The sequence below is a fragment of the Aethalodelphis obliquidens genome, unplaced genomic scaffold (assembly GCF_003676395.1).
Source record: "Aethalodelphis obliquidens isolate GAN/ISIS:26980383/991018 unplaced genomic scaffold, ASM367639v1 scaffold1, whole genome shotgun sequence".
NCBI lineage: Eukaryota > Metazoa > Chordata > Mammalia > Artiodactyla > Delphinidae > Aethalodelphis > Aethalodelphis obliquidens.
Window position 1 is genome coordinate 70,149,367 of NW_020837945.1, and position 27,151 is coordinate 70,176,517.

Genomic DNA, 27,151 nt, shown 5'->3' on the forward strand with positions numbered 1-27,151 from the left:
GACTTCTCTTGTTTTGCCCGAATTCTATTCTTTGCTTCCATAGTCCAGGATATTCCTTGCTCGAGGATGTTACTTCACTGAAATAGGGCCTTCATTCTTTCTTGTTTTGTTGAGGACCTTCTACATACCAGAGAAATAAGACAGAGGGTTTTTCTCCAGAAGCTCAGGAGCAGAGAAGGACTGGCTGATAAAGGTGGCACTAAGCAGGGGTGGGGGTTGGAGGTGTTCAGTGTCAACCCAGCGGGACCTTGGACCCTGTCAGGAGGTTATTGTTTCCAGCATAAGGAAAGAAGCCTCAAGGATTCCTCTGTCACCACATATGGGCAGGATACCACAGCCGGGCAGAGAGAGAATAGAGAGACTTTTCATTAGAGAGAAACTGGAGGCCCCGCACCCAAACAGAGAGGGAAGCCACAGCCACAGCTGGGGCCATCGGTAATGCACAGCAGGCATTTTGCAGATGATTTTAGATGAATTACTTTAATGGAGAGAATATGTTCTGAAATCTGAACAATGACGTAAGGACAGAATTTTTCATTTTGGGTAATAAAGGCCCATTAACCTATACACTCCAGGAAGATCTGGCACCAGGCCTAGTAAACATAGGACACTCTCAGTTTCAAATATATGTCTCATCGTCTCTACGAACCATCGAAATATCCTACATACGTTAATATTTTAGCATTAAATGACAGAGGGCTGTGCTAATTACTACCCATAAAACTTTGGGCAAGTTTCTTGCCTCCATTTCCCCAACTATTGAACAAGGGTAATAATAGTATTACTTCACAATTATTGTGAGAATGAAAGGAAGAATTGTGCCTGGCCTATATTAAATACTCCATAATATATTAACTATTATTATTGTTGTTTTTTCAAACTGGCTGTCATCTGGAAGCAGGAGAGAATTCTTTTATTAGACCACATGTTCTGATTGTGGGCTCGGAAAATGTTACTGAGCCTGCAGGAATAATGAAGCCTTTGTGGTTTGCTCCAAGCTTTGTCTTTGAATAAAAGTGCACACATGTCACAACCTGGAGGTTGAAGAAAAGCTCCCCATACTGTGCCCCAGGGCTCTTCCCAACCCCATTCTCTAAAACATCCAGCCAGACCTTGATCACCTCATAAACGCTGATGATCTTAGAAATCTCCCACTGGTGGCATTTTTTTAAACTTAAAATGATGAATTTTTCAATGCAAATTGATTTATCTTCTTTTTTATTTTGGAAAGCCATTAAATAAAACATTGATTATCTGAATAATTGTACCAAATTTTATGCATCATTAAGATGACATTAACATTACTTCAATTCTTAAGTTATTCTAGGGCCACTGGAAAGAAACAATGTATGATTCTAATGATCCAGTAAAAATTATGCAAATGGGCAACAAGAGTGAACTGATAACATTCATGTTTCCCTGGCACAAGAGCAAGGAATGAAGAGACCACGAAAAAGTCAAGGGGGAATTATTTAGAATTGTTGCATTAAAAGTGAATGATTTCCAACAAGGCTTTTAAAACAACTGTCCCACTGGAAGTCGGGTTTTTGCAAGCCATAGGAGACAGCACCACCTACTGGCTGCAGAATTTGCCCAGCGGCTAGGAAGAAGGAAGAGGGTGGTGGGTAGTTCAGGGGTAAAATTGCCCCAAAGATTTAAGTTTCAAGCTGTTTTGGTGTTGATGCCACCTGGACGATTGACCTCCTCCTCCATAAGGAAGCTCAGAGACCACTGAAGCTCCTTATGCATAACAGATTCCTGGTTTCTAGAATCTCTGGGGAAGGAATGGGAAATGATGTGATCTGGGGCTTGACCTCAAGGAGCCAAGCCGCTGGTTGAGAGTAGTGATTCTCAGACTCCCCTGCGCATTCGAATCACTTGAGGAGCTTAACCCAGCCGGATGCTCTAGACCAACGAAGCGCTCTGGGATGGGACCCAGGCATCAGTGATTTTTAAATCTTCTCAAGTGACTCCAGTGTACAGCCGAGACCTGCTGCTGTCGGGGCAATGGTCCATCCCCAGCTGGTTTTACCCAGCGTTGACCTCAGAGAGCCTTCAGGCTGAAGCAGAGATCAGCAGAATGACATGTATGTGCTCCTGTGCTGTCTGAGGGCAGTGATTAGAGGATGCCTCCCTCAAGGTCAGAGAGGCTCCCGCAGGAGTGTCCACACTCCACTTTAAAAAAAAAACAGCTCAATCGAGGTATATATACAATAAACTGTACATATGTAAAGTTTGTAATTTAAGTTTTGCTATAACCGTGGTAACCTTCACCACCATCAAGATAATGAACACACCCTTCAAGATTGAGCTGGAAGAGTCCTGCTTTATACTGTTTCATAACTATTTAATATTCTATGCCAGGCATTGTGCTGGGTGAGAAGGAAACACAGACTTACCATGCAGGACCTCTTTACCAGGGAAATGAGTTCCAGGACCCAGCTGACACGAGAGAGGCGATACTTCTGCTTGAGAGGGCTGTGTGGAGAAGGGGAGGATTTGAAAGTCAGAAGAGATGGTGTTTTAGCTGATCTAGACAGTTGGAGGTGTTTATTAGGCAGTTGAAGGAAAGGGGCATTTCAAGTGCAGGGCACAGCACAGGCAAAAAAATGGAGGTAGTATAAAATAGATAACTAATAAGAACCTGCTGTATAAAAAAAATAAAATAAATTCCAAAAAAATGGCGGTAGGAGGAGGTGGCATGTTTAGGGAACAGCAGGTATGCAAGTGTTAGAGCACGGCGGGGGTAGTGGGAGTGGGGACGGGGGAGGAGAGGCAACTCTGGAGCACTTGAGCCACAAAGAGTCTGGCTTGAATCTCTGAGCTTGATTCTCTCAGTGGAGAACCCCTGAAAGCCTTAAGCAAGGGAGTATCATGATCAGATTCACATCTTAGAAAGTTCATTCTGACAGCCCTGCGAGGTTGCAGGACAGTCAGTTAGAAAACCTTTGCAAAGGTCCCAGTGAGCGGAAGCAAATGACTTACACGTCCTATTATGTAAGATCAAAAGCAACTTTGGAGACAAAAGCCATTTTCATAAATATTATACATATACATATTTGGAGCATTATTTTTATTCAAACAATAGCAATGAAATTCACCCAAGAATGGATGTACTCTGGTCCATGAAGCCCAGAGTTCTGTATGGCCCAGGACCTTTGAGAAGTGATGGAAACTGACATGGTGTAGTGCAGAGGGCCACGAGAGAGGTGGGACTCTTTAGAAAAGAGGTTCAGGGACTTCCCTGGAGGCGCAGTGGATAAGACACTGCGCTCCCAGTGCAGGGGGCCCGGGTTCAATCCCTGGTCAGGGAACTAGATCCCACAGGCATGCTACAACTAAAATTTTGCATGCCACAACTAAGGAGCCAGTGAGCCGCAACTAAGGAGCCCACCTGCTGCAACTAAGACCCGGTGCAACCAAATAAATAAATAAATAAATTTTTTTTAAAAAAAAAAGAAAGAAAAGAGGTTCAAATAGCCTACTTTTAGCACTAAATCCAGAATCATCTTCAAATGTAAAGGAGGTAACATGCAGGTCAGAACTAGAGACTGTGATGTCAAGTTACAGTGGTCAGCCAATTTTAAGTTATGTCTTCATTAATTCTGTTAACCTATTGATTGCTGACTAATATTTTTACTGTGGGCATTGATAGGTCATACGAGTTTCTTTTATTATGTTCACCAGCTAGCCTTGAGAACACAAGAGTAATCACAAGCTGTATCAGTGAGGATGCTTCCACCTGCAAAAACAGAAGCAACTACTCAAACTATCCTAACAGTAAAGTCCAGAGCCTTCAGGGATGGTCTGATCAGAGCACCAGCTCCATTCTTCCATGGTTCTCTCAGCTTTGCCCTCCTCTATGTGTCAGCTCAGCAAAACTGAAGCAGTTCGAGGCCTCGCCTCCTCAACCCCGCTCTCCAGAACGACGAGTTTCTCCTCCTCCAAGCCTCCTACCAACATCTGAGATTTATTCTAATCATATCCACTTGTGCCATGTGCTTGCTAAGTCAATCACTGGCAAGCCGGCATGGGATTCCACTGATTGGCTTGGGCCAACCAAGGCCTACATTTGGAGCTAGGGGTCGGATCAATCCCACCCAAAATGGTTGGTTGCTTCAAAATGGAAGAGTTGTGGGATACGCCTGAGGAAGCAGCCAAAAATGTCTATTCCATGACAAAAAAAAATTACCTTGGGTAATCCAGCAGCCCCTAATGAGCAGATGTTAATCAATTCGGTTTACCATGTGTCATGTTTGCTATTGAAAGTGAAACTTAACTGCTATGTGCATCACCCAAAGTCCCAAACACAAGGGAGGACCATTTATTAAAGACACTTTATTTGTTACTGCTTATAATTAACAGTCAAGAACAAATAATAACAACAAATAAAAATAACTTGCAAAGAGACCACACATTAGACATAAACAAGGATACTACTAACATGAAAGAAAGCCTGTGCTGGAGGTGGCTGTCCCCATTCTTAACTGTGTGTGTGTGTTCGTGACCACGGCTAAGGCTCTGTCCCCAGGGAAGGCTGAGGCTTTGGTGGAATACCTCTGGAGTCTGTATCACGAGGCTGAACGTTTGGATCCAGAGCCCAAGCTCCCTCTCTCACCATGAGCCAGTCAGAATGTCTACAATTTCAAAGTGACTTCAAGCTCTTGCTCTGGGGGCTCTGTCTTCACATCCTCTCCTAGGTTCTAAATCTTGGGTAGGGCACGAATTAGAGGAAATGCCCATTTGCTCATTGAGGAGGGGAATCTGAGGATGAAGGTGGGCCCTGGGTACCTTCTCCCTTACTCAGCCTCCAGCCCAGCTTCCTTCTACCTCTGTTCCTCCTTCTCCTGGTCACATTTTTCCCCACTGACTCCCCTACCCACCGGCATTTCAAACCCTCTAGAACGTACCCCTGCAGAGGACATTTCTAGTTCAGGCCTTCTAGTTGACATTAAGAAGGCCTTGGATTGCCAGTAACTGCTCCCAAAAAGCTAAGAGACCTGTCTCTTTTTATCTGTCCTCTTGATTTGAACATAGGTCACAAGCTCCTGGCAGTTCAAGGGTAATGAAATCCCTACATTTGAGGAAAAGAAGGAGCTTCCCTGTTTTAACTTGCCAGAGAATGAACCTCAGCATCTTCAAGGATGGTATGTCCTCCCATCTCCTGGGACCTCCACAGCTGATGTGTAAGAGTCTCCCAGAATACGTCACTTATCTACAGGGTATCAACTCAAAGCAACACTCTTCTAGACTCTTTCAGGAGTGAAAAATCCTGGGGAGCTTCCCTCTAGATAGATAGAATGATTACTGTTGCACAGCCAGGAAAAAAAAACCTAACTATTGTACTGATTGGAGCAAATCAACTATCTTAAGTATAGATGCTTACTAATAGCATCTATGTGCATTTAATTTCATAGGTACTTAGTTAGCAAACAAGCTGTATTCATTGCAAACAGTCACAACTTCCATTCAGAGAGGCTGGATGGAAGAGAAATACCAAAGGCCAGACCTTCATGGCTGCTCCCTTCTCCATCAGTCTTTGAAACACTCAAAATAAAAGCTCATACGTTGGGTTGAGGGGCCATGGATGGTTCCAAATTTTTACCGTTCTAGACAAAACAAGAGAGAGAGAAAGAGAGGGGGAAAAAACTCTTAGAAAAGAAGTATTCCAACAGAAACATATGAGAAAATTTAGATTCATAAATGATTAACATTATTGTAATTAACACAATTTGAATACTATTATTCAAATTAGAACCCATCGTGCTGTGTTCTTTATGCATTTTGGCTTATTTGATATTTACCCTCTGAGGTAGGCTTCATTTTAACCATTTCACAGATGAGAAAACAAACCCAGAGAAGTCAAATAACTTGTCTGTGATCACACAGCTCGTAGCAGGAAGGGCCAGGCTGTGAACCCAGGTCTGTCTGATTCTAAATCCCATGCCTGCTCAGCCACTAAAGGGCTTTCTTCAGAGGTTATACTTGAAGTAAGGGCTCCACTGTGGGGAAAGGGAGGTTTGAAATGAGTTCCATGGTTAAAGTTCACCTCAGGTAGGACCAAAGAGAGGTCCATCTCGGCTCTTGCTGGCTAGACCCTGTGTCCGACCCCACACGGCGCATTTTGTGCAAGTCATCCCTTCGTGCACGCATGGAACACTTAGATTCCATGACTGAAGGAAAGCTGATACGTAAAATCAACCGTGGGATTTCAAACTAAAAATAAGTCAGATTTTCCCAGAATATTCAAAGTGCGTTAAGATCCTCAAAGGATGACCCGCTCACCTGGGCCGCCTGCAGAAGCAACGCTCACACACGGGGAGTGGGGATACTGTGCTCCCCTTCCCCGGCCCCTCTACCACCCTCCCAGGTCCCCCCTCTCTTTCAGCCTCTTTATTTTTCTTCTCTCCTGGGGATACCTCACCCCTCCTTCTTTCCCTTTCTCCCCACTCTTCCTCTTTTAAACAAGTCATTTCTCTCCTTTCCTCTCTTCTTCCCCCTCTCTCTTCTCTGGCCACTTTTCCTCTCCCTTCTGTCTTGTCACTCCTCCCCAAGGGAGTCCTCTCTGACAGGCTTTCTCCTTTCAGTATTTCATTTGGTCACACTGAGCAATGCCAGCTACAATTCTCCAAAACAAATCTAACAAGGACAAGCTACTTGCCTTGAAAGTCCTCCCAAGGGAAAGAAAATATTATCGGCCTCACTTGCCTTGTCGCTTTAGAAATTGATCGGGTGGCCTTGTGGTCTGGGGTGGGGCGGGGAGGAAAGGAGAGATCTGCCTTCATGTGGGCTGGCTGGAAAGGATCCACGTAAACAGAACCATGTTTACATCCAACAGTCCTCCCCAGGCCTGCCCTAGGTCCTAGGCCCTTCAGCAGTCTGGGAATTGTCATCACAACCACTGGAGTTGTATCCCAAGAAACATATCATTTAAGGAGACCTTAAGGGCATGTGAATTAAGATTCCTTTTTTAGAGCTGAGGAAATAGATGAACAGATAAATTAAGTGGTGTGTCTAGTCACATAGATGGTCAGTGTTAGGGACCAAGTGGTGGTTACTTTCAATAGCTTTCGATTAAAAAAAGAATCTACTGGGCAGCCAGGGCTGCTGATGATACAACAGCCAGGTCCCAAGTCGGCCCTGGGGCATTTCACTCTGCAAAGGCAAACAGAAAGCATGCAAAGACTCACCTAATAGTGTGTGCGGGGTATACCGCCCCGGACTCCGTAGGGATTCTGTGGCTCACTCTCTCTGGGCAGGTTCGTGTTGATCTTAGGGAAGATCCTCCCGTCTGCTCCTAGATTGCTAAAGCCGGTACTCCGCAGGCTCAGATTTTGAAAATTGTCCTCAATCAAGTTCTGTTCTTCCACATTCCTCCTTTGGTTCTTTGATCTGTAATCGGTAACAAGAATTAGGGTCTGACGATGGCAGCAAGTTCCTTGAAGCAAAAGTTAATATTTTTTCTTCAAAATGTTTTGAATTTTTGAAATAATTTCAAATTTACATGTAAGTTACCAAAAACAAGAAAAATTACACAGAGCTCCCATACATCTATCACCCAGATTCCCCGACTGTCAACATTTCTGAACCATTTAAGAATAAGCTGCAGACCTGATGTCCATTACTGGTAATACTTCATTACTTCATTCAGTGTAGATTCCCTAAGTCTCCTCATAAGCTCCATGTAACCATCAAAACCAGAACGTTAACCCTGATCCAACGTTACCATCTAATTCCTCCAGTCCCATTCACATTTTGCTAATAATGTTAGTATTTTTCAGTGTGCTTTTGAATTATTTATGGAAATGGTAATAAAAGCCAAAGAAAACGATGATTTGTGGTACAATTTTTCATTCAGGCAAAGTCAATGTCTACAGAAGCGCCTCCGTGAACAAAATGAGTTCAAGGCATAAAGGTCTTAAGGAGAAATAGAAGTTTCCCACGTTGTTCTGTGGGCGCTCAAGGACCTCAAGTGTAGGCATTCAAAGCCAAGTGGATGGACCTGCAGGTGAGGGAGGCACCTGTCCCCCAATTAACTCTGATCATGACCCTTCTCTCCTTCTGGCCTGCAGCAACAGTCCTGCCCTGTTAGAATATGGGTAATGGGGCCAGAGGCATCCATCATGGCCACAGGGCAGTCCTGGGGTGACTCTCAGACACTGGAACGTCAGAAAGGAAGACCCACTCACCTGGTGACCCTGATGGTCAGCCCAGCCCGCCACGGAGTTCCTGCCCTGTGACAGCACTCCCATCTAAGGTAACTGACAAGAGGCTTCCTTCCCTTTGGAATGGGCAAGAAATTATAATTCTTGGAGAGCTCCCAAGGGTCATGGATCTGTGGCTGAGCAAAGAGCAAACGGGGCTCTGCAGCAGGAAGGGGAACCGAGAACCGAGGCTCTCAAGGGGCACAAGCCCTATCACAGTCCCTGAGGACCCTGGAGACTGGGGCAGTGAGCCGGTCCACTGTGGAGGAAGCAGCCTTGCTGCAGAGTCGAATGTCCTGTCCCCCACACCCCCACCCCTGGAAAAGGGAAAGTCGTGTTCTCAGTTCCCAGCTTGGCATCCTTATAATCAAGTCTCTGGGGAAGAGTTAATATCATAATGGAGTAAAAGAAGAAAAAAAAAGAAACAAAATATTTTAGGAATGTAAACTCTATCCTCTCGCATTACAGTGCAAAAAAACCTATTTTGCCGAAATATAAGATATTAGCTAAAGGTAATTTTCAAAAAGTAGCTTTTTTTAAAAAATCAGAGTAGCTCCTCACTTGGCACATTTAGAATGGAATAGATGATAGTATTCCGTCTCTATTAATGGAGGGAACTTTATCTAAGTGTTTGTAGAATAAATGAATGGACCCTACTTAAGTTTTTAAGAAGGGCATTTAAGGCACAAGCTGAGAAAAGGCCATGCAGAGGTAATGTTTCTACTTAAAACCCAGGGGACTCAGTTAAGGTGGACGTTAGGCTATTTGCAGCGAGGTCCTGGGCAAGGGAGTGACTTAATGAAAATCATATTTGACAACATCAATGGAGTTAAATACTGCTAACAAAAGAGTGTTTTGTTTTGTTTTGTTTTTGAGCAGATAAAGGTTTATTGCAGGGCCAAGCACATGGGTGGCTTGTGCTCAAAAAAAACCCCTGGGGCTTCCCTGGTGGCGCAGGGGTTGGGGTTCCGCCTGCCGATGCAGGGGACACGGGTTCGTGCCCCGGTCCGGGAAGATCCCACATGCCGCGGAGCGGCTGGGCCCGTGAGCCATGGCCGCTGAGCCTGCGAATCCGGAGCCTGTGCTCCGCAACGGGAGAGGCCACAACAGTGAGAGGCCCGCGTACCACAAAAAAAAACAAAAAAACAAAAACAAAAACAGAACCCCTGAACTCCCAAAAGAGTTTTTAATGACATCAGAAAACGGTTGCGATGTCACTTTATAGTATTAAGCAAAAACAAACCTCCACAAAAAAAATTTTAAAGCACAAAAGATACTAAATTACATATATAACATCATTTTAAAAAGTAGCAAAAAACCTGGAAGGATGTAGGCCAAAATGTTGGTTGCTTCAGGGTGGTGGGTTGTGTGGGTGACTTTTTAGTCTGCTCCTTTCCACATTTTCTATTTTCTTCAGTGATCATGGGTAGCTTATAGAATCAGAAGAAAATTCAGGTAAGACAAAAAGGGCAATGGTATTAGAGAGGCCTCGCCTTACTTTTCTTCTCTTGCCCGGGAAAGGCTGGGCGTGTTTGGTAACCAGAGTGTAATGCAGGTGGCACTGTGTCCCAGGAAAGGGACACTTCATCCCATACCTCGCTGAGAAGATGAATGCGATCACCAAGCCGAGAATGAGGATGCCAGCAATGGTGCCCACGATCGTGAGGATCAGCTGAAATGCTGAAAGGGAAAGGAGAAGAGTAGGAACGGCTTCCCCCAAGCAGACTCCCACTGTCTACTGCACAGGTACGTGTGTTCCCAGTGGTTCCTGGCCAAGAGGACAATTGGGCTCTGCTTTCTGACCCTCTTCCAGGACCAGGATGGGTGGGGGGCTCACCTCCTTTAGCCCTCTCTCTGCCCACCCCCAACTGTGTCTTCAGAACCCAATCAAAAGAGGCAACCTTGCCAGATAAAAGAAGTCCATAAGCACAGAGGAGGCCATGGTGGCAGGACCTTCCTGGGCTTTGTCGGGGGGTGAGATCTCATCGGAGGTCCACACTACCTCCTTACCTCTGCTGGTTTGCCTGCCTGCCTGCCAGAACGGACTTTGCTGATAAACTAGGGGAACTGGGTTGAAGTTAAATTTGTCACTAACAGAGGAGCTTGATGGAATTGATGAGGGAAGAGACTGGAGGTTCATTACCACCCATTCTCCTCTGGGTCTGCTTGTTTGGTGCTCTTGAAATACGGCTGTGGGGTGGCAGGTAAGTGTAATTTTAACATACACAGCAGATTTCAAACACATAGTATGAAAAAAATGTAAACTATCTCATTAATCATCCTTGTACTGATTGCCCATTGAAATATTATTTTCTATATATTGAGTGAAATAAAATGTTACTAAAATCAACTTCACCTATTCCTCTTTACTTCTTAAAATTTACTCAGAGCTTTTAAAATCTGAAATTAAATCTGAAGCTCGTGTTACGTTTCTATTGGACATTGCTGCTCTAGATCCCTTTGATCCTTTCTGCTACATGACTGCCATATATGCCACCTCTAACCAGGATGCCAGGGACCATTAAGTCTGGAAAAAACCTCAAAGGTCATCTGATCTGCACTTGTCATTTTATAGGTGTAGACACTGAAAGCCCAGAAGAAAGAAATGACTTAGCAAACCCAGCCTCACAACAAAATACAGTAGAAATTAAAAGCATTTCTTATCACTAACTTTGTGGCTGGCTGGGAGGCTAACAGGAATATTCCCTTCATCTTGGATCATTGATCTTTTAGTTCATTATATAAAATGTAAAATATGAAATCACTTAAAATATACAGTTAGTATTGTCCCAATCTGGTGGGGGTAGGGCCTGGGAGGGAAACAGGCAACTGAATTTATGACAACACATCCCAAATTAGTAAATAGCTCTGAGACCAAAAGATGATTTGAGTATTTGAATGTCTGGTTTCTAGTTCTGCTCTACTGTGAACATAAACAGTTTTGGAATATACTGGTCTTTATCCTTTTTAGTAGCAGACAATGCATATTTAATCTAATGTAGGAAATGAATATAATGTTGGGACAAACTTCTTTGGCCTGGGACAAGTGCAGAGACACCAGCCCACCTCTTGGGCTGAGTTCTATTATTTCCCATAACAGAGAGGCTCTGCCCACAACCTAAGGGTGAGCATGGAGTGGCCTGACCCAGAAGACAAACTCCAGGTAGATTTTTCTCTCTCTTTATGAAACAAGCCAGAGACTTTGGGGGACTGAACAGAATTTTGAATGTGGTCAATGTCTGTTTCTTAGAAGCTTATTAACAAAGCAAGACTCTTCTACTCACGGTCTTCACAATCAACTCCGCTGTAGCCAAACGCACACCTAAAATACAAGGAGTAGGAGACCATGGTAAGGAGCCTTGTGGGAGCAGGTCAGAGTTCCCACCCAACCTCCACGTCTTCCTTGCACCTTTCTTTCATTCTCTCCTCCCCGTTCCGTCTCCTCTTTCTCTTTTCTTCCTTACGCTCCCATTCTTCCAGGTGAGTGTCTTTCACGGCACTCTGGAAGGTTGAGGGGGTACACAAGCCCGTGTGGTTCCATTTGCTACCAACTGAACGCTCCATCTTCTGAGCGCCAGGAGGATTCAGCAGTTTGGGTGAAGCCGAGTCCCAGAGGCATGGAGCTTAGTGGGGCCCCCTCGGGCTGCGAGACCACCTGGCTCGGCCATTTATTTGCTGCCCTGTGAGTGGGGACGTGTCATTTATATTCTCTGAGCTTCAGTTTCCTCACCTGAAAATGGGGAATAAATACATTCCTGACTGTTGTTGTATGAGAAGCATTACCTGCTGTGGTTCCCAGCACACGGAGAATGTTCAAAAACTGATGATGATGATGGGGGTGGTGATGGTGATGCTCTGTACCTACCAACTTATGCCAGCGAACCAACTTCCAGACCCTAAACTCATACATATGTGACAAGCTCTATCCTTTTTGCCTAGTTTCAGCTATGACAAGATGAAGAAGGAGGGATTTCTCTTACGGTTGACAGGTCCCATGATCATCTTCCTTGTAGTCTGGCAGGCACACGCAGGTAGCGTTCCTGCTGTCCTCCACTAGGCATTGCTTCTTCTTCTGTGTGTTGCAGTCATCAGGACACAAAGCTTCAAAAGAGAGTGATTTCTGGGTAATTTTCAGAAACAACCCCTTCAACACCAAAGTGACACATCACAGAATACAATTTTTTCACGTTGCTTTTTCTGGGTAAAACGCAGTGCTCAGTGGCTCTGCACTTGACGTGCGCCCTGTGAAGCGGCATGTGGGCCTCCTCACCAGCTCTCAGCCAAGGCCCTATCCAGGCCCACAGGACTAAAGCCAAAATTCACATCCCTCAGACTCTGAAATGCACATGGAAACTTGAGCAGGAAAGTGTGTACTTTGCAAATGCAAAAGGAGAGAGTGGAGGAGGCACGAAGAACATTTAGAAGCAGGTGGAACACTTACCAACACACAGGGGGATCTGTGGGTTCGGTCTCAGCAGCCCCGGTTTGCACTGACATAGTAAACCACTGGTGCAGTCATCTTGCCCATTCTCTTTCTCACAACCATAATAATCACACCGCTCTTGCTCTAAGAGGCACAAATAATTCAAAGACATATTTAGCAAAACAATATGGATAAGGTAACCTGTGAAAGCACCCCATTCCATTGTCGTTATTGTTGCCTTTTAACACATTTTGGGATTCAACCAATGAAAATCTGAGATTCTGAAATTCAACTCCCCAGGAGATCTCTTCTATAACTATTTCCTTATATTATTCAATTAAAATTAATTCAATCCAGTGCAATGCAATGATGTTCCAAGTCTCTTTTGCACCTACCTCTTTGCTAGGTTCCACAAGGGACACAGTAGCTGCATAAGTTTTGGACCCCATCTTTGGAGAGTTACCTGTTTATACCCTTAGAGAATCGCATCCAGCAACTTGTAATACAGACTTTAAGTACAGTGGGAATTCAGAGGCTCAGGTAGCTAAAGGCAACATCGTGGAGGAGGTGGAAATCGGGCTAAGTCTTGAAAGATAGGGAAGACTTGAACAGTCAAAGGAGAGGCAAGGTCTAAGTGGAGTAAACAAGGCATGAAAAGAAGTAAAGTATTCTTGTCCAGGAGTGATGGAGTAGTACGTGGGCAGGGGAGAGGCAGTGTGGTGAGGAGGAACAAAAGTGAGAACTCTTGGCTCTACCGTTGATTGGCCGTGGGCTTTTGTTCAAATGTTTAATGCGTGGTGGGTCCAAGTTCCCTCCATCTATGAAATGGGCTAATGATTCTTGTTTCACATGATTGTTGTGAGAACTGAATGAACTAATGTAAATGCAATTGTCCACTATAAGATACTCAGCAAGTAATCGTTCTTTTGTTCACTCATGGGTATAGCAGGGTTTGAATGTCAGGTTACGGACACTGACTTTTATCCTACAAGCCTGAGAATCCATTGATAGATTCTGAACAGAAGCATGGCATAAGAAAGCCATCTTTTAAGAATGTTAGTCTAGAAGCAGATTGGAAGACATTAGGGACAAAAAGATGAATCTGAGAATAGATTAGGGGGAGAGAATAGGAGCAGGTAGAACAGATATGTGGTTACTCTCTTCTAAACATCCCAAACCTGTAACTAACCTTCCTTCATTACCTGCCATTTGAAAATGCCTCTAAATAAAAACCAGAGAAAGAGATTCTACAACTTTTGACACAGAAAAGAGAATCTGTCTTTGCAGCAGAAGCAAGAGAGCAGGAAAAAGTGTTTTTCTCTAAAAGTTCTGAGCTCTCCCTTCCATGTGCTGGGCGGCTCATGCTCCTGTGGCCATCTCTAGCTGGCATCATTTGGTAATCTGTTAATGTACCTAAGAGCACATGCCTGGTCTCAGAGTGGAGAGATGCTGAGAAGAGTTGTCCAAAAAAAGAGCAATTCTCAGCCCTGAGACCAGATGGTTTCAAGTCTTCCAGGGCTCAGAACCAAGGCAGTTACTAAGTAGAGCCGAATGAGAGAATTGCAAGGGTCCCCAACTTTATTTTGAAGAATGCACTGGTTATTTTCATCTGACAACCACTTGGAGTGGTCAGTCCCCATGCTGATGGGGATCCTCAACTTCCTCACACTTGCTAGAAGTCTCATTCAGCCCAAAGCAGAGCATATGATAAGGTTTTTGTCTTGCCTTGCTGACAGTTTCATCTTCTGGAGGTAGAGGTTCTGACGGCATGAATTGCTACTCTGGACCAAATTCTGACCCTGAGAAGAAATTTATTCGCAGGTAGAAGTGATGAGTCCCTTGGAAGACAAGGACCAAGTGACAGCCAGAAAGAGAAGTATGACTGAGAGAGTAAATATTGAAATGTTCAAAAAGGATAAGGTGTAGTTCCATGGCATGAGACTCTGGAAGATGAAAACAGTTCAGGAAAGTAAGAAGCTCTGAAAATGTAATTCTAACTGTGCAGCTGCAAATGATCCCAACAAGCTGTAAAAAAAAAAAAAAGGGAGAGGGCCAGGTAATATAAGAAACTGGCATGGTTTGCAAAGGACGCTCTCAGATGAGAGACATAAAATATAAAAAGAAGATCCCATAACCAAAGATGGAATATTAAAAGTGTGACAGAGACAGTCTAGAGTCCCAAATGAGCTCAGACTTGCCACAAACAAAACCCAAAACAACAACAGCAACAAAAATCCAACAACAAAGAGCAAAGGGTTAAAAATAAAAAATGGGCAAATGAATGAAAGGGTGTATATGTTTTCTATGTTACAGGCGCTCATGGAAAGGCCAGGCCTGGTTGGTGTAATGTTGATGAATGACATGAGAAAAACAGAATGGCTTCAGAACAATTTTTCTCCAGTCTTGCCAGGAAATAATACTTGGATGGAAAAGAGTTGAATGGACATTGCTAAAGGGACCCATGGAGCGGGTACAGTGCAGGGGAACCCCCATCTTTTCTAATAGAATTTTAAGTGTTTTATTCCAGAGCATTGACATTCCAGGTCCTGAGAGAACAGTGATCATCTGTGAAATCTCGAAAAAGAGAGAAGGTGCTAGAAAACTATAAATGAACAGAATTTGATTATATTTTCAAAAAGAGAAATAAGTTTTGCAAACTAGGGCATGGAGCTTACAATAAGCAAAAAGCAAAAATGTAAGAGACTAAAGAAGGAGTCGCAGAAGGATCAAAATGAAAGATGAGGAAGGCAGAATGGGATCAGGAGAATGGTGAGTGGAGGTTCAGAGAGAAGAGGACTTCAGGAATGGGAGGATACTAGTATCAAATGTTACAGAAAAGTCAGATAAGTTGTGTCTCAACAGAGGCCTTTGGGTTTGGCAACCAGGACTGAGAACCAGTCGCACAGAGCTGCCCCCAGGGCTGGCCTTGGACACCTCTGAGATGAGGAACTCCTGATGACTGCTGTGGTGATTGAAGTAATAGTGCCAGTTTATTCCTGCCTTCCTGTGTCCATGCCCCTTCGTAGGGCCTGCCTCACTGTGCTTTGTCATGTGAATTGCTTTGGCCGTCAGGACAGTTGTAAATATAACATTAGCAGAGAATGAGAAGCACCTGTGTACTGAAATGTGCCCTCTTGCTTCTCTTGAAACCCTTTTGGACTAACCTGCTGGAGGATGAGAGATCATGTGGAGCAGAGACAAACTGTCCAGCTGAGCCATCTTAGATCAGTCAGCCCTCAGCTGATCTACCCGGCAGCTAATGGCCGATGCTTAAGTGAGCCAAGCAGAGATCAGCCGAGCCCCGCCTAGATGAGCAGAACTGCCCAGGTAAGCCCAGCCCAAATTCTGACCCACAGAATTATAGTGTTATAATAAATAAATGGTTGTTGTTCAGGCCACTAAGATTTGGGGTGTTTGTAACACAGTAAAAATGAATTGTTAACAGCTGTCCTGTGGGGGGGTTGTGTCGGCCTAAAGGGGAAACAGTATAGATAAAACTTTCTATAGCATTCGGAAAGCTAAAACTTGGTATACAGCCCTCTTGTTTCTCCTTTCTTCATCTTTCCTGGTCCAGAGGCTATTTGTCCAAGACTGCCTTCCAAGAAGAGGAACAAACTAGTCAGTCTGATGACTTGGGGGATGGTTATAAAGGAGCAGAAGCCAAATGACAGGGGAAAGGGAGGGAGGAAGAAAGGACAGATTCAGAGGAAACTGGGAGATGTCCGTGGATTCAATTATCCAGTGCTTCTGGCCCCCTTCAAACATATAATAGAAAAATTTGTGAAAAGTAGATAGTTCTTCAGGTAATCGTCGTATAAAATTATTTCATACTTACTGATGTATCGTGTAAACTCAGTTCCATGCTGTTTAACTGCTCTTTCAATGGCATGTGATACGGTTTCTTCAGTTTGTTTTGTAGTTTCCATAAAAATGTTTACTACTGCTATGGCAACAGTATGCATTGCAGATCTTGCTGAAGGAGATGTGCTAAAAATGAAATGAATCCATCACTTGATGAATTGAACTGAAGCGTCAACAAATTGGTCTTCACAGCAGAAGCAAGAAGAAATATAATTCTGCAGCCTGTGGAAGGAAAACCACATTCACAGAAAGACAGACAAAATGAAAAGGCAGAGGACATTGTACCAGATGAAAGAACAAGACAAAACCCCAGAAAAACAACTAAATGAAGTGGAGATAGGCAACCTTCCAGAAGAAGAATTCAGAATAATGATAGTGAAGATGATCCAGTACCTAGGAAAAAGAATGGAGGCAAAGATCAAGAAGATGCAAGAAATGTTTAACAAAGACCTAGAAGAATTAAAAAAAAAACTTAGAAGAATTAAAGAACAAACAAACAGAGATGAACAATACAATAATTGAACTGAAAAATACACTAGAAGGAATCAATAGCAGAATAACTGAGGCAGAAGAACAGATAAGTGACCTGGAAGACAGAATGGTGGAATTCACTGCCACAGAACAGAATAAAGAAAAAAGAATGAAAAGAAATGAAGACAGCCTAAGAGACCTCTGGGACATTAAACACAACAACATTTGCATTATAGGGGTTCGAGAAGGAGAAGAGAGAGAGAAAGGACCAGAGAAAATATTTGAAGAGATTATAGTCAAAAACTTCCCTAACATGGGAAAGGAAATAGCCAAGTTCAGGAAGTGAAGAGAGTCCCATACAGGATAAACACAAGGAGAAACATGCTGAGACACGTAGTAATCAAACTGACAAAAATTAAAGACAAAGAAAAATTATTGAAAGCAGCAAGGGAAAAATGACAAATAACATACAAGGGAACTCCCATATAAGGTTAACAGCTTATTTCTCAGCAGAAACTCTACAAGCCAGAAGGGAGTGACATGATATATTTAAAGTGATGAAAGGGAAGAACCTACAACCAAGATTACTCTACCTGGCAAGGATCTCATTCAGATTCAATGGAGAAATCAAAAGCTTTACAGACAAGCAAAACCTAAGAGAACTCAGCACCACCAAACCAGCTCTACAACAAATGCTAAAGGAACTTCTCTAACTGGGAAACACAAGAGAAGAAAAGGACCTACAAAAACAAACCCAAAACAATTAAGAAAATGGTAATAGGAACATACATAATTACCTTAAACATGAATGGATTAAATGCTTCAACCAAAAGACACAGGCCTGCTGGATGGATACAAAAACAAGACCCATATATATGCTGTCTACAAGAGACCCACTTCAGACCTACGGACACATACAGACTGAAAGTGAGGAGATGGAAAAAGATATTCCATGCAAATGGAAATCAAAAGAAAGCTGGAGTAGCAATATTCATATCAGATAAAATAGACTTTAAAATAAAGAACGTTACAAGAGACGAGGAAGGACACTACATAATGATCAAGGGATCAGTCCAAGAAGATATAACAATTATAAATATATATGCATCCAACATAGGAGCACCACAATACATAAGGCAACTGCTAACAGCTCTAAAAGAGGGAATTGACAGCAACACAATCATAGTGGGGGACTTTAACACCTTACTTATACCAATGGACAGATCATCCAGAGAGAAAATTAATAAGGAAACATAAGCTTTAAATGACACAATAGACCAGATAGATTTAATTGATATTTATAGGACATTCCATCCAAAAAGAGCAGATTACACTTTCTTCTCAAGTGTACACGTAACATTCTCCAGGACTGATCACATCTTGGGTCACAAATCAAGCTTTGGTAAACTTAAGAAAACTGAAATCATATGAAGCATCTTTTCTGACCACAATGCTATGAGATTAGAAATCAATTACAGGGGGAAAAAGTGTAAAAAACACAAACACATGGAGGCTAAACAATATGTTACTAAATAACCGAGAGATCACTGAAGAAATCAAAGAGGAAATTTAAAAATACCTAAAGACAAACTACAATGAAAACACGACACTCCAAAACCTATGGGATGCAGCAAAAGCAGTTCTAAGAGGGAAGTTTATAGCAATACAAGCCTACCTCAAGAAACATCTCAAATAAACAACCAAAGGTGTAACCTTACACCTTACACCTAAAGGAACTAGAGAAAGAAGAACAAACAACACCCAAAGTTAGTAGAAGGAAAGAAATCATAAAGATTAGAGCAGAAATAAATGAAATAGAAACAAAGAAAACAATAGCAAAGATCAATAAAACTAAAAGCTGGTTCTTTGAGAAGATAAACAAAATTGATAAACCTTTAGCCAGACTCATCAAGAAAAAGAGGGAGCTTCCCTGGTGGCGCAGTGGTTGAGAGTCCGCCTGCCGATGCAGGGGACATGGGTTCGTGCCCCGGTCCGGGAAGATCCCACATGCCACGGAGCAGCTAGGCCCGTGAGCCATGGCCGCTGACCTGCGTGTCCGGAGCCTGTGCTCCACAATGGGAGAGGCCACAACAGTGAGAGTCCCACGTACGGCAAAAAAGAAAAAGAAAAAGAGGGAAAGGACTCAAATCAGTAAAATTAGAAAGGAAAAAGGAGAAGTTAGAACAGACACCGCAGAAATACAAAGCATCCTAAGAGACTACTACAAGCAACTCTATGCCAGTAAAATGGACAACCTGGAAGAAATGGACAAATTCTTAGAGAAGTATAACCTCCCAGGACTGAACCAGGCAGAAACAGAAAATATGAACAGACCAATCACAAGTAATGAAATTGAAACTGTGATTAAAAATCTTCCAACAGCACTGCGATGAAGAGTGGCCCCCACTTGCCACAACTAGAGAAAGTCCTCGCACAGAAATGAAGACCCAACACAGCCAAAAATAAATAAGTAAATAAATAAAAGCCAAGCATTTGAAGCCCTTTAAAAAATAAATAAATAAATAAATAAAAATTTAAAAATAAAAAAAAAAATCTTCCAACAGGGCTTCCCTGGTGGTGCAGTGGTTGAGAGTCCGCCTGCCGATGCAGGGGACGCGTGTTTGTGCCGTGGTCCATGAGGATCCCCCATGCTGCGGAGTGGCTGAGCCCATGAGCCATGGCCACTGAGCCTGTGCGTCCAGAGCCTGTGCTCCACAATGGGAGGGGCCACAGCCATGAGAGGCCCGCGTACCACAAAAAAAAAAAAAAAAAAAATCTTCCAACAAACAAAAGTCCAGGACCAGATGGCTTCACAGGTGAATTCTCTCAAACATTTAGAGAAGAGCTAACACCCATCCTTCTCAAACTCTTCCAAAAAATTGCAGAGGAAGGACCACTCCCAAACTCATTCTATGAGGCCACCATCACCCTGATACCAAAACCAGACAAAGATCCTACAAAAAAAGAAAACAACAGACCAATATCACTGATGAATATAGATGCAAAAATCCTCAACAAAATACTAGCAAACAGAATCCAACAACACATTAAAAGGATCATACACCATGATCAAGTCGGATTTATTCCAGGGATGCAAGATTCTTCAATACATGCAAATCAATCAATGTGATACACCATATTAACAAACTGAAGAATAAAAACCATATGATCATCTCAATAGATGCAGAAAAAGCTTTTCACAAAATTCAACACCCATTTATGATAAACACTCTCCAGAAAGTGGGCATACAGGGAACCTACCTCAACATAATAAAGGCCATATACGACAAACCCACAGCAAACATCATTCTCAATGGTGAAAAACTGAAAACATTTCCTCTAAGATCAGGAAAAAGACAATGATGTCCACTCTAACCGCTATTATTCAGCATAGCTTTGGAAGTCCTAGCCACGGCAATCAGAGAAGAAAAAGAAATAAAAGGAATATAAATTGGAAAAGAAGAAGTAAAACTCTCACTGTTTGCAGATGACATGATACTATACATAGAGAATCCTAAAGATGCCACCAGAAAACTACTAGAGCTAATCAATGAATTTGGTAAAGTTGCAGGATACAAAATTAAGGCACAGAAATCTCTTGCATTCCTATACACTAATGATGAAAAATCTGAAAGAGAAATTAAGGAAACACTTCCATTTACCATTGCAACAAAAATAATAAAATGCCTAGGAATAAACCTACCTAGAGAGACAAAAGACCTGTAGACAGAAAACTGTAAACACTGATGAAAGAAATTAAAGATGATACCAACAGAAGGAGAGATATACCAAGTTCTTGGATTGGAAGAATCAATATTGTGAAAGTGACTATACTACCCAAAGCAATCTACAAGTTCAATGCAATCCCTATCAAATTACCAATGGCATTTTTTATGGAACTAGAACAAAAAATCTTAAAATTTGTATGGAGACACAAAATACCCCAAACAGCCAAATCAGTCTTGAAGGAAAAAAACAGAGCTGGAGGAATCAGACTTCCTGACTTCAGACTATACTACAAAGCTACAGTAAACAAGACAACATGGTACTGGCACAAAAACAGAAACATAGATCAATGGAACAAGATAGAAAGCCCAGAGATAAACCCACGCACCTATGGTCAATTAATCTATGACAAAGGAGGCAAGAATATACAATGGAGAAAAGACAGTCTCTTCAATAAGTGGTGCTGGGAAAACTGGAGAGCTACATGTAAAAGAATGAAATTAGAACACTCCATGACACCATACACAAAAATAAACTCAAAATATGGATTCGAGACCTAAATGTAAGCCCAGACACTATAAAACTCTTAGAGGAAAACATAGGAAGAACACTCTTTGACATACATCACAGCAAGACTTTGTTTGATCTATCTCCTAAGGTAATGGAAATAAAATAAAAAATAAACAGGGGCTTCCCTGGTGGCGCAGTGGTTGAGAGTCCGCCTACCGATGCAGGGGACACGGGTTCATGCCCCGGTCCAGGAAGATCCCACATGCTGCGGAGCGGCTGGGCCCGTGAGCCATGGCTACTGAGCCTGCGCGTCCAGAGCTTGTGCTCCGCAACGGGAGAGGCCGCAACAGTGAGAGGCCCCCGTACCGCAAAAACAAAAAACAAACAAACAAAAAAATAAACAAATGAGACCTAATGAAACTTAAAAGTTTTTGCAAGCAAAGGAAACTACAAACAAGATGAAAAGACAATCCTCAGAATAGGAGAAAATATTTGCAAATGAAATCAACAGACAAAGGATTAATCTCCAAAATATATTAACAGCTCATGCAGCGTAATATTAAAAACACAAACAACCCAATCAAAAAATGGGCAGAAGACCTAAATAGACATTTCTCCAAAGAAGACATACAGATGGCCAAGAAGCACATGAAAAGATGCTCAACATCACTAATTATTAGAGAAATGCAAATCAAAACTACAATGAGGTATCACCTCACACAAGTTAGAATGGGCATCATCAGAAAAGCTACAAACAACAAATGCTGGAGAGGATGTGGAGAAAAGGGAACCCTCTTGCACTGTTGGTGGGAATGTAAATTGACATAGCCACTATGGAGAACAGTATAGAGGTTTCTTAAAAAACTAAAAATAAAATTACCATATGACCCAGTAATCCCACTACTGGGCATATACCCTGAGAAAACCATAATTCAAAAAGACACATGCACCCCAATGTTCATTGCAGCACTATTTACAACAGCCACGTCATGGAAGCAACCTAAATGCCCATCGACAGACAAATGGATAAAGAAGTTGTGGTATATATGTACAATGGAATATTACTCAGTCATAAAAAGGAATGAAAGTGGGTCATTTGTAGAGAAGTGGATGGATCTAGAGACTGTCATACAGAGTGAAGTAAGTCAGAAAGAGAAAAACAAGTATCCTATATTAACGCATATATGTGGAACCTACAAAAATGGTACAGATGAACCAGTTTGCAGGGCAGAAATAGAGACACAGATGTAGAGAACAAACGTATGGACACCAAGGGGGGAATCTGGAGGGGGTGGTGGTGGTGGGATGAATTGGGAGATTTTGATTGATATATATACACTACTATGTATAAAATAGATAACTAATAAGAACCTGCTATATAAAAAATAAATAAAATTCCAAAAAGAAAAAAAAAATGGTCTTCAGACCTCCCAGACTCTCATATCTCTCAGCACTAGTCCCTACCCATTGTTTTGGTTTTTGGGTTTTTTTGCGGTACACGGGCCTCTCACTGTTGTGGCCTCTCCCATCGTGGAGCACAGGCTCCGGACGCGCAGGCCCAGCGGCCATGGCTCACGGGCCCAGCCGCTCCGCCGCACGTGGGATCCTCCCGGACTGGGGCACGAACCTGTGTCCCCTGCATCGGCAGGCGGACTCTCAACCACTGCGCCACCAGGGAAGCCCCCCACCCATTGTTTTATATCCACCGTTGAGGTTCACATAGGGAGGCATGGGGTTGCCATAAGATGGCCATTTATAGGCCTAGAGATCTCTATTCAGCATGCATTCGGAGGAAATCTAGGGCTATAGCAAGGTCTTGTTGGAAGATACTTAGAAAAATTGTGGACAATCACTTTTAGGATTAAGGAGCCTGGAGTGAACCAGAAGTAGAATAAGTGATATATGAAACAGTAAGCTGTCACTTTCTGCAGAAAGTCAAGAGTAGGTCTCTTGATGAGCTGTAAAATCTCAGATTTGTGCTTTGAGAGAGACAGAGGGGTGTGTGTTCCTCCCTGTGCACAGAGAGAACAGTAATCAACCATACAGAGTCTGGATCATTCCAAGAAAGGGCCCAGGAAGCGAGAAGTCAGCTTCAAAGTGTGTGTGTGTGTGTGTGTGTGTGTGTGTGTGTGTGTGTGTGTGTGATTGGACCTGGGCACACCTGACCCAGAGGAGAACTGATCCCAAGGAGGGATGGGGCGGTGAGAAGCATCAGAATATAATACCAAATCACATCACCAGATACTAAGTGCTTGCTACAAGCAAGACATCATAAGAATCTCTCTAATCAGCGCTGCAACTTGGGGCCCTGAGATCAGCTGTACCAAGTTCTAATTCTTTCATTATCCAAAAAAGAATCAAGTGATACAACCACTGAGAGAGAAAAAAAAGGACTTTAAAAAACTTCTTCCTGCCATTCGCCCAGCGGTGGGTGGTTGCCACAGCTGGTTTAGGTCCCCGACCACTGGGCCCCCTTGTCAGGAGGAGGCAGCCTCCGGGCTGGGGAGAAGGCACTGCCACCTCGGGCGGCCAACGCGGTCCCCCGGGACAGTGCACTTCCTGGCCTCGGTTCCCCGCTGAGTTCAGTTTCCGGGGTTCAGGCCCGACTCCCCTTCCTGGTCTCTCTTCTCTCGCTGGGCCCGTTTATCAGGAGAAGGTTGTTTTCCAGGGCTAGAAACTGGACTTCTGATGATGTTTGACCCAGCGGCAGCAATAGCAAGCAACGTGATTTCAAAGCTGGGCTCAGCTTTTGTTTCTTCCCTCTTGTAATCACAAAACCCATTTCGGACCAGGAATTCCAATCATGTCTATGATGGTGGTGAGAAAGAAGGTGACACGGAAATGGGAGAAACTCCTAGGCAGGAACATCTTCTGTTGTGATGGCCGCGTGATGATGGCCCGGCAAAAGGGCATCTTCTATTTGACCCTCTTCCTCATCCTGGGGATGTGTACACTCTTCTTCGCCTTCGAATGCCGCTACCTGGCTGTCCAGCTATCTCCTGCCGTCCCTGTGTTTGCTGCCATGCTCTTCCTTTTCTCCATGGCTACACTGTTGGGGACCAGCTTCAGTGATCCTGGAGTGATCCCTCGGGCCCTCCCAGATGAAGCAGTTTCACAGAAATGGAGATAGAAGGAAAGGGACTTCCCTGGTAGCACAGTGGTTAAGAATCTGCCTGCCAATGCAGGGGACACGGGTTCGAGCCCTGGTCCGGGAAGATCCCACATGCTGTGGAGCAACTAAGCCCGTGTGCCACAACTACTGAGCCTGCGCTCTAGAGCCCGTGAGCCACAACTACTGAAGCCCACACGACTAGAGCCCATGCTCTGCAGCAAGAGAAGCCACTGCAGTGAGAAGCTCACGCACCGCAACAAAGAGTAGCCCCTGCTCGCCGCAACTAGAGAAAGCCCATGTGCAGCAACGAAGACCCAATGCAGCCAAAAAAAATAAATAAAAATTTATTTTAAAAAAAAAGAGTAGAAGGAAATATACCAAAATGCATAAATATCCCTGAGTTGAGAGACCGTCGGTGATTTTTTTGTCTTCTATTCATATTTTGTTTTTTCCAAATTTTTTACAGTAAGCATATATTACTCTTATTTTTAAATAATTGTTTTTCTGATTCTAAATATTACCAGTCTTTTTTCATGCATATATTTTATTTTTGCAAGGTAAAATCCTTTATGCATGCTTCTTTTTAGCGTACATTTTCATTTTTCAGTATGTTGTGAATATTTTCCTGTCATCATTTAAAATGTGTACATCATTTGAAATGGCTGCATAATATTCCATCCCATGCATGTATCATAATGTACTTAATCAACCTCCTATCATGATACTGAGGTTATTTTCAGTCTTTCACTATTAAAAGGAACGTCTGTGACCAAAAAAGCGCCAAAAAACAAACAACAACAACAACAATAAAAACTTCTTCCCTCTCTGATTTGTGGCTGTGTGTTTTTAAGACTCAGGATATATATTTTCCTGTCCAATTGTTTTCCTATACTCCTTTCTGACTTTTGAAGAAATAGAGAAGCTTGAAAACATAGCCAGCCTACTTAGAAAATGTTCACAGCCATGTGGGTTCTGCAGAACAATCCAGAAAATCCAAAACATGAACCAAATTCTGTTTTTAGGAATGATCACCTCAAAAGGGAGTCCAAAAGCAAAATGGGCTTCAGAGTTCTAATTTAACATTTCTTATCATGATTGGTTCATGATGGGATTTGGAGGTGACAGTGGAAGGTATAGGGCAGTGAGAAAGGGGTACTTGATACAAGCTTTCTTTATCTGTTGAAAGATGACCAGAGATCTATGGTATAATTTTGCAGCGGGGCTAGGAAAGAAATGCCATCCATAATGCATTCATTTAAAGAACCTGCTAGCATACTCTCCAATTCAGGAGACAAGACATGACACTTACAGAACAGTTCAAGGAAATGATGGAGCGGTCGTGTTCTTAAGTGACAAAAACGTGTAGTATAAATGACTAGAGCACTAGCCTCTGAGTTAAGAGCCCGGAGATCTAGACCCAGGATAGCCACCATCTTTTGTGGTCCAAGACCAGTCCCAGCTTCCCTCAGCCTGAGTGTCCTCCTCTGTCCAAAGAGAGATTTGAGTGTTAGAGAAATTCTGAGGATCCTTCCAATTCCAACATTTGGACAGTAAATAAAGAGCTTGGGGATTCAGAGGAGAGAGCACTGGTATGGAGCCTAAGAAATGCCTTCTGAGGTGAGACTGAGGTCTATTTGCCTGCCATGGCCCCCTTGCTGGGGGAGTCGCTCCTGTCAGGACACTGAGCTCACAGGTAAGGGGTTGCCTCCAAAACTCCCCTTCCAGTAACTCCTTAAGAACGGAAGGAGTGCCACAGTTTCCCCAAGTGACTCTGTGGGACCAGCTCTCCATCATACTTGCAGGGTCCCATATTCTGGAAGGGAAACAGAAGGGGAACTAACTTGTTGAAACTGACTATGTGCCAGGCACTTTGCACAGGGAATCTTTCCAAAGGTATCTCATTTACTCCTCCCAGGGTTCTGGGGAGGTTGATCAGATTATCCCAGTTATAGAGATGAGGCAACAAAAGTTCAGAGAGGTTAAAATGCCTACCCAGTCACACAGCAATAATGTGCCAAGGCAGGGATCCAAGCATAGATTTACACCTCATTGTTCCTGTTTTTATCCAGTCATCCTGATGCATGAGCTCCCTGTTGTCCCCTAAATCAAACCTAATGTCCTTCAACAATGCATAGACCTTCAGGAGTCTGCTGTACCTCCAGCTTCCAGCCTGTGTGCTGGGGCCCAGCCTCTCTGCCTGCTGCTTGCACCGTGCCTCCCATTAAGCTGCCTGCCAGCCTTCTGGCTACCCATCACATGTGCACCTTGCTCACCGCCAAGATCAAAACTCACCACTTTTAGGAGGTCTTCTCTGAATTCACATATCTAAATATATATAGTATGTTTTTCCACAAAGGACTTGACAAAGTTTATAAAGATAGATGCAATAGTAAAACCATAAAATATAAATACATTAAAGCTGCTTTTTCTGCATGGTTCTGTTCACCTTAGAGCAGTGGTCCCCAGCGTTTTTGGCGCCAGGGACCGGTTTCATGGAAGACAATTTTTCCACCAATAGGGGCGGGGATGGTTCAGACAGTAATTCGAGCGATGGGGAGCCATGGGGAGCCGTGGGGAGCCGTGGGGAGCCGTGGGGAGCGGCAGATGAAGATCTGCTCGCTTGTTGCTCACCTCCTGCTGTGCCGCCCTCCGGGGTTGGGGACCCCTGCCTTAGAGCATTCTTTCCTCAGCCTGTAGCACTCATGTATCGATACGCTTCAGAGGAGGCCAAGATGGAATCACTAACTTCTTGAGAATCCTCCGCCCCTTTGGGTTCCCAAAGAGCATGCAACCCTGCTCACTGCACGTTGCTATGCTCACTGCATTCTCGTTCTTACTGTAGAA

At 43.3% G+C, this 27,151-nt stretch overlaps 2 protein-coding genes across 7 annotated transcripts in view; both read right to left on the reverse strand.

The window, feature by feature from the left end:
* The window catches only part of ITGB5 (integrin subunit beta 5), a 125,095-nt gene extending 119,482 nt beyond the window's left edge, over window positions 1-5,613 (reverse strand). For both annotated transcript variants that reach the window (XM_027106912.1, XM_027106896.1), the window contains exons 1-2: window positions 5,510-5,613; window positions 2,400-2,478 (exon numbers count right to left, since the gene is read on the reverse strand). In XM_027106912.1, the coding sequence (XP_026962713.1) occupies window positions 2,400-2,478; window positions 5,510-5,533 (103 nt within the window). In that variant the 5' untranslated portion in view covers window positions 5,534-5,613. The remainder of the gene's footprint in view (window positions 1-2,399; window positions 2,479-5,509) is intronic.
* MUC13 (mucin 13, cell surface associated) overlaps window positions 4,319-27,151 on the reverse strand; it is a 31,495-nt gene continuing 8,662 nt past the window's right edge. The window contains exons 1-8 of one of the 5 annotated variants that reach the window (XM_027106960.1): window positions 25,617-25,777; window positions 16,463-16,614; window positions 12,646-12,771; window positions 12,185-12,305; window positions 11,489-11,526; window positions 9,800-9,884; window positions 7,191-7,392; window positions 4,319-5,609 (exon numbers count right to left, since the gene is read on the reverse strand). In XM_027106960.1, the coding sequence (XP_026962761.1) occupies window positions 7,191-7,392; window positions 9,800-9,884; window positions 11,489-11,526; window positions 12,185-12,305; window positions 12,646-12,771; window positions 16,463-16,589 (699 nt within the window). In that variant the 5' untranslated portion in view covers window positions 16,590-16,614; window positions 25,617-25,777 and the 3' untranslated portion in view covers window positions 4,319-5,609. Of the gene's footprint in view, window positions 5,610-7,190; window positions 7,393-9,523; window positions 9,635-9,702; window positions 9,885-11,488; window positions 11,527-12,184; window positions 12,306-12,645; window positions 12,772-16,462; window positions 16,711-25,616; window positions 25,778-27,151 lie in introns of those variants that run through there. The other 4 variants (XM_027106939.1, XM_027106953.1, XR_003432891.1 and 1 more) reach the window with 4 other exon arrangements.